General features: G+C 36.6%; 1 protein-coding gene across 1 annotated transcript in view; it reads left to right on the top strand.

The window, feature by feature from the left end:
• CCDC30 (coiled-coil domain containing 30) overlaps nt 1–7,289 on the top strand; it is a 113,863-nt gene extending 106,574 nt beyond the window's left edge. The window contains exons 14-16 of the mRNA XM_011377981.2: nt 668–831; nt 5,143–5,210; nt 5,562–7,289. Of these exons, the coding sequence (XP_011376283.2) occupies nt 668–831; nt 5,143–5,210; nt 5,562–5,760 (431 nt within the window). The 3' untranslated portion in view covers nt 5,761–7,289. The remainder of the gene's footprint in view (nt 1–667; nt 832–5,142; nt 5,211–5,561) is intronic.
• The last annotated feature ends 507 nt before the right edge of the window (nt 7,290–7,796 follow it).

Here is a 7,796-nt window from a genome sequence, read left to right as displayed (position 1 = left end):
CTATCATACTGTCACGTGTCCCATATAAACCATGGACTTGGAGAGTGGGCCTGGTATAGTGGTTAGGACCTAAGGCTTAGAAGTCTGAAAGATCTGAGTTGGCATCCCAGCTCTACAACTTTCTGGTTTTATCTTCTTACTTTCCACTCTCTGAGCTTTAGTTCCCTTACCTGTAAAATAGGCTTCATAGCAATATCTATTTCATGGGGTTGTTGTGAGGATTAAATGAGCTAATAGTTTGAGGTGTTTACCATGCGGATAGGTTACAGTGCCTAAGTGCATGGTGAGTACTCAGTAAATGGTTGCTGCCATTGCTGCTGCAACTACTAAAGTATAGGATGACCTAAGAGATCAGAACCAGATGCAGGCTGTGTAGCTGTAGTATTTGAAGGGATGCAGAGTGTCTTTTCACAGTCCCATTCCTAAATAGGATCATATCCTTCCATAAGTGTCTCAAGGGCTAGAACTAGTGCCTTTCATACTCTTGTGCATAGTATGTCTCTGCTCTCAGTATGTATTTAATGACTGTGTACAGGCCAGAAGCTCATTAATTTTTACTTGGTCTTCAAATATCATGCAAATTGATCTGCCAAAGTTAGTTCTAAAATCTGGACAAGGGCTAAGACCCAGAGCTAGTGGGAAGTGGGACATAGTTTTGAATTTTTAGTAACGATGAAGAAATTTCTACTTATGCCTCTGGTTTATTCCATTCTTAGAGTGTTTTTCCTGGATAAGGAAAATAAGCAATTACAAGAAAACAGTCTCCGGCTCACACAGCAGGTTGGTGTCTTAAAGCGCATTATAAATAACATCCAGATTCACAGAGGAGAGGTAAGATGTGTGCTCCCTGTCAGAATTTTAATGTGAAGTTTAGGTTGCTAAAGTTGCTGTATTCACGCTTCCCTTCATCATCTTCATATAGCTGTAGGTTGCACTTGGCCTCATGGTGGACTGTGGCAAGGAGGCTCATTGACTTCACACTAGGGCTGCAGACCTTGAGTCTGCTCTTGGCCAGCTTTGCTCTTTATTGGGTCACCTTTTATTAAACACTCTCTGCTATGTGACCCCAAAGCAATTTGCCTTTCATGTCTCTATCTTATCAACTCAGCGGTGAGATCTTGGAGGGCAAGAACTGTATCTTGTATGTCATTATATCTATAGAGAGGTGCTCCATTAATGTTTGAGACTGAATGAATGTTAAATGTTTTCATATGTATGCCTCATTCTCAACAACCCTGTTTGCCATGTCTTGTTTCAGCCCCATCTGAGAGATGAGCAAATCTGAGGTTCAAAGAGGTAAAGTGAAGTTAGGCTGGTCTAGCAAGAAGTCAAGCCTAGAGACAACATCTGAGTCAGAGAAAAGCAATTATGCTACAAAATCCAATTAGACTAGTAGTGAAGTCCAGAGAAATGTGGTAATATAATAGTATAGGTTCAGACAAGGTCCGGAGTCTAGTTGGTAAGTGAGTGAGCAAAGAGGGACTTCAATGAGCAGAGTTGTGTTTTAAATCCAGGACAGAGGCTGCTTGCCTTCTTCCCTGGCTTATACCACATGCTAGATGTTTCTTTCCAAGATACTTCACATAGAACCTGTTTGTTGGGTACTGTTGCTATGAGCATAAGACCTGTATCTTGTTTGCTTTCAGAAAGGTGATTATTTCCAAGCCATGTATGAAGTTTTACAGAATTTGTCAAAAGCAGAACTGCTAGATCACATGGCTTAATTTTCAGTAGTTTTTGTCTTCGATTGAGTTACAACAGTTCTCAATTGTCTTGTCATTTACTTTTTTACTTATTCATTCAACAAACATTTATCAATTCCAGGAACAATTTTACATCCTAAGAATATGAAGACAGATCCTGTTTTCACAGGCTCTCAGTCTAGTAGAGAAAGACAGACATACATTTATAAATATAGTATTGTAAGTGCTGAGTTAAAAACCTTAATAGAATATATACAAGGACCAATAGCTTTAAGATCCACAACATTACAAAGGAATAAACAAAACAAACAAAAAATAAGCCAGTAGTTACAGAGAACAGAATGGCGGTTACCATAGGGGGCATGGGGTGGGTTGGAGGACACAGAGGGTAAACAGGGTCAGATATAGTGTAATAGAAGGAAACAAGACTTCGCATGGTGAGTACACAATTGAGTATATAGATGTAGTATTACAATGCTATACACATGAAATTTATATAATTTACTCCAATAAATTTAATTTTTTAAAAAAGATCCACAAAATTATCCTCAAATCAGGATAAGAAATGTCACATGGGTCAAGACTATAGTAGATCAAGCTCAATATTCCATGTGCGACAAAGTAGCAACTTATAACATCTTGATACCTATTGGAATAAACAATTTAAATTTTGTTTTTAAACTTAGAATCTTAAGAATCTTCTAGTTCAATTCCCTTACTTTATACAGAAGGAGATAAAACCTGGAGAGGTTAAATGGTATATCTGAGGTCACACAGCTGCCTCTTACTTCTCCCAAATCTCTTGATTCTTACTGATTATCACATACTGCAAATAGATCAGTATATAGATCCCTGAGATTAGACATACCCTAGGTTTGTTCCTTCCTTGCAACGCCTCGGGCTAAAATGGTGAGAGTTTGACATTTGTTGAGTGCTTACTATATGGTACTGTGCTAAGCATTTTATTTATCCCATTTAATACACAAAGCAATCTTTCATGATAAGTCTGTCATTCCTATTTTCATAGCTGAAGAGACTGAGATCTAGAGAGGTGAAGTGACATCATTGTCCAAGTACATAGCTAATAAGTAGAAGAGCAAGGACTGAAACCAAGTCTTTCTGGTCCTTTGTTCTTAGTTGCTATCTATTAATATCCCGAGTCTACTGCTTCTCTTTCAGGGGCATTGGAATAACCAGGGACTTAGCCTCGTAATAGACATTGCTTCCTGTATTATAATTCTTTCTTCTCTACTGGATTATAGACTTCATGAGAGCAGGAACTCTGTCTGTCTTGTATCCCAAGCACTTAGCTCCTGGGTTACGGCAACAACTTGTTAACTCATCTCCTTTCAGTCTTTCTTCCTCTTGTAATCTATCCTGCCCATGCTTCTAGACTAATCTTCATGAAGTGCTACTTGATTTCGTAGTATTTCATCTCAAAGATTTTCTGTCTTCTTTTGTCTATAAGATAAAGTTCATTCATTCAACAAATATTTATTGGGCATATGTAGTGTGCTGGCCCTCATATATATCAAACCATATATCCATATGGTTTAGATATAATAATGAACAAGATACAGAGTCTATCCTCAAAGAACTCAGGCCCAGTGAGAGTGACAGTCACATAACTGGCAACTACCTTACATTGTGATAAGTTCTACAACAGCAATAGGCCCAGAATGCTGTGGAAGCAAGAGGAGTGGTATCTAAACCTGTTCAGGGGAGGTTAGGGAAGGCTTCTGGGGTTGTCGGTCTAAGTCAGAAGAACCGAAGCCACATAGGAAATTTCCATTTTTCAAATACCTTTCTGACATCAAACAAGCCTGATCAAATGAAACTAATCTATTCACAGTTTTTCCAAAGTCTCTAAAGTTTTATCCCTCTGTATTATGTATTTTCCTTACTTGGAAAGATGCATCCCACCTCCCCTCTTCCATGTTTCTGGCTTTTGTCTTTTCTATTCCTACAGTGTTTATAGTCTATAGCCAGAAAATAAAATGTGAGCATTTGACTCAAAACCACACAATGACTTCCCACAGTCTTCAGGATGAAACTCAAATTTTCTGACATGGTCTTCATATTCTCTATGACCAGGCCTCTCTGTCTGTCTTACCGATTTCATCCCTTATTGGTTCCCCTCTCTGCTCTCTGCTCCATACTATCTTACATGGCATCACCTTGAGCCTCTTCAAAGATTAAACTGAGATCCAAATTCAGGGGAACCAAATACATATAAAATTTGGTCTGCATTAGTCTATGTTTTTCTTAGAAAGAGTATTTGGGGTTTATAGTCATAGAGTTCAAAACAGGTGTTTTTTATGATTTAAAGGGGCAGAAAATGTTTACCAGAATATTAAGTAAAAACTTACCTAATATGAGACAATTCATGTAGAAAAGCAGATCTAAAAAGCAGGCTAGCAGTGAAAGCACTATTATAAAAAGTATGACATTTATAATTGCCAAATATTTTGTAGGTATTAGGGGTTACATCATTTTTTTAGTTTTATTGAGATATAATTGACATATAACATTGTGTAAGTTTAACGTGTACAACATGATTTGATATATGTATATATTGCAAAATGATTACCACAATAAGATTAGTTAATATTCATCACCTCACATATTTATAATGTTTTCTTTGTCATTAAAACTTTTAAGATCTACTCTCTTAGCAACTTTTGAATATACAGTATTGTATTATTAACTGTAGTCACTGTGCTGTACATCTCCAGAATTTATCTTATAACTGGAAGTTTGAATTTTTGACCACCTTCACCTAATTGCTCCACTCTACCCCCACCTCTAGCAACCACAAATCTGATCTCTGTTTCTGTGAGTTTGGTTTTTTAGATTCCACATATAAGTAAGATCATGTTATTTGTCTTTTTCTGAGTTATTTCACTTAGCATAATGCCCTCAAGATCCATCCATGTTGTCACATGTTTCCTTCTGTTTTATGGCTGAATAATACTCCAGTGTGTGTGTGTGTGTGTGTGTGTGTGTGTGTGTGTGTGTGTGTGTAACAATTTCTTTATCCATTCATCCATCAATAGATGCTTAGGTTGCTTTCATGTCTTGGCTATTGTAAACAATGCTGTGATGAACATGGGGTGCAGATATGTCTTCAGGACAGTGATTTTGTTTCTTTCAGATAACAAAATTGCTAGATCATATGGTAGTTCTAGTTTTAATTTCCTGAGGCACCTCCATACTGTTTTATATAGTGTCTGCACTAATTTACATTCCCACCAACAGTGCACAAGGGTCCCTTTTTCTCTAGCATTTATTACCTCTTGTCTTTTAGACAGTAGTCCTTCTAACAGACATGAGGTGAGGGGGTTACGTTTTTAACCAAAAAATATAAAGCATAGTTCTAGAATCATAGTGCCAATGGTTTATCAATAAATTTTTAAATGCATGCTTTCTTTCCTTTTAGGAAACAATAATTAGTGGAATCTCTGAATTCGAAGTATTGAATAAAATCTTGCCCCTCCCAAACTCCAGGTTAGTAAAGTTGAGACAATCATCTATATGCCTGAGAGTTATGACTGCCTAACCAGTCCTGAATTCCTAGTTTGAGAAAGCACAGAAAGTGGGGGTAATTTTCTCTATATTTAGTATTTAAACTTTCCAAATCCTTCTCTCCTCACCACTGCTTCACCCACACACCTAAAAGAATTCTGACTTAAGGTAGAAGATAATCCATAAACATAAGTTTAAGGTAATTTTTGTTTGGTTGTCTTTGTGTTTGACCATTGTCAAAACTGAAATTCTATTTAAGTCTTATCCTTGTAACCTCAAAGTGCTGCCAAGAGACCCTATCCACACAAAGTCCTCACATATGGCCTTTCTTAGTTTTTCAGGAACAGGTTTGGTAGAGTCAGTTGGAAGTCTTCAAGAAACTCAAGAATCTAAGTCAGAAGAAACAGTGGCAAATCCCAAGTCCCTTGAGTCTGTTTCGTGTTCACAGAATTCCGAAGCTGGATACATAAATGTGACTTCTCTGAAAGAGACACGTTGCATCCAAGAACAAGACCAAAAGTCAGAACTATAAAATCACTGGTGTCTAAACTAGACTGATCAAAGTTGTTAACTTAGAGCTTGGGCGTGAAGGTGGGACATGACGTGGAAAAACGTTAGAACACATTCCCCACTGGACATCAACTAGGAGTCTTCAAAATTGCTGATAAATTCACTAAACCAGTTCTAAAAAATGGATTTCTCAAGTTTGTTTGATATCCTCAGATGCCTTATATTGATCAATATAGTAACTTAAGTTCATTGGTTTAATTGAGTTTTTGTTTAGCAGAACACATATATGGCTAATTCACCATTCTTTCCTATTATCATGGATTTTTTTAAAAGTAAAAACAGTGTAATCACATTAAAGCAAATACTTTAAAAAGAAGAAAAAAACCCTCCTGTAATGTCATATTCTGAACACTACTATTTTCATTTTGGAGTTATTCCCTATGGTTCTCATTCCAATTTATTTATTTTAATGGTTATCATATTGTATTTTCATAGTCTGAGTTTTAATATACCATAAACCATTTTCCCATATTTAAACTCTTCATAATTATTCTTTCAATAGTCATATGATACTCTATCACATTGATGTTCTATAAATTCTCTTGTTACTTGACATCTAAGTTGTTCTACTTTTTCACTAAGATTATGCTGTGGCGAAAGTCTTTGTGAAGTTAGCTCTTTTCTTCTCTTAAGTTAATCCAGAAAACAAATTCACAAGATCGGCATAATTGGGTCAAAGGATATAAATGTTATATAGAGTTTTGGTACATCATTTGTCTCATTGCTTTAAAAAAAGTTGTGTCAACATTGTTTCCATGGTCAAACTCTTTAAGCTTCTATTTCTTGATGCACAAAATAGGAATAGTAGTTCCCATCCCATAGGGTTTCATTTCACCAAATGAGATGAAGTGTGTATTTTACACTGAGTAATTGTTTCAAAAGTGCTAGATACATTCACTTATTTTCACTTGCAGTTTGAGTGTACTTCAACATTGGATATCACCAATTTAAAGAATTTATTCTAAAATAGTTGGTATAAAACTGTATTGAAGGATGATTTCCGCTGTTCCTTTTCCCCTTCCTCCCCTTTTCCCTCATTCTCCTCTTCCTTCTTCATCATCAGCTGGAGATAGAGAGGGAGACAAAGGGAAGGGGGAAAGTAACCGGAAATAAAAGAGCCCCGTAAGTTGAGACATACTGAATTTTTATGTGCAACCCTTGCCGCCTCAGATACCGAACTAGAAAGGATGATCAAAGAGTGTAGGAAATAATAACTATGATATTGAATGCATGCTCTGATTCCAAACTTTGTCCAAATTCACCTTCTTTCACTCGATTCATTGAATCTATTTATCAAAGTCCTGCTATGTGCTATTCAATAGTAGACACTATCATCACAACTGTGAAGACAGACAAGAGTCCGTTTTCATAGAGTTATATTTTAGGTTAGACGGTATATGTGTATGTGGCAGGGGGTGAGGTGGGGAGACTGACCGTATAATTTTGGATGGTGAGTGGCATGAAGAAAATAAACCAGTGATGTATCTGAAAGTGTGACTGATGGCTACTTTATATTGGGTGCAATATTCCTATCTGAGTGACATCTGAGCTGAGACCTGAAATAAAAAGAACACCTCCCCCTCATTAAGATCTAGAAGAGTATTAAAGACAATTAACTGTACCAAGACCCTACAGAGAGTACAGTAGTCCTCCTTAACCTGAGGAGGTTACGTTCCAAGACCCCTAGTGGATGGCTGAAACCATGGATTGTACTGAATCCTATATATACATACATACCTATGATAAATAATTGATAAACTAGGCACAGTAAGAAATTAACAATAGTAATAAAATAGAACAATTTTAACAATATACTGTAATAAGTTATGTGAACGTGGTCTAGCTCAAAATATCTTGTACTGTATTCACCCTTCTTGTGATATGAGATGACGCAATGCCTACATGATGAGATGAAGTAGGGTGAATGACATATGCTTTGTGAAATAGTGTGAACACAAGCATTGCAATACCCTGATAGTCAATATGATAAACAAGACA

Source organism: Pteropus vampyrus, unplaced genomic scaffold (assembly GCF_000151845.1).
Source record: "Pteropus vampyrus isolate Shadow unplaced genomic scaffold, Pvam_2.0 Scaffold326, whole genome shotgun sequence".
Lineage (NCBI taxonomy): Eukaryota > Metazoa > Chordata > Mammalia > Chiroptera > Pteropodidae > Pteropus > Pteropus vampyrus.
The sequence above is the reverse complement of the archived record's forward strand: the minus strand, read 5'-3'. Positions and strand labels throughout refer to the sequence as shown.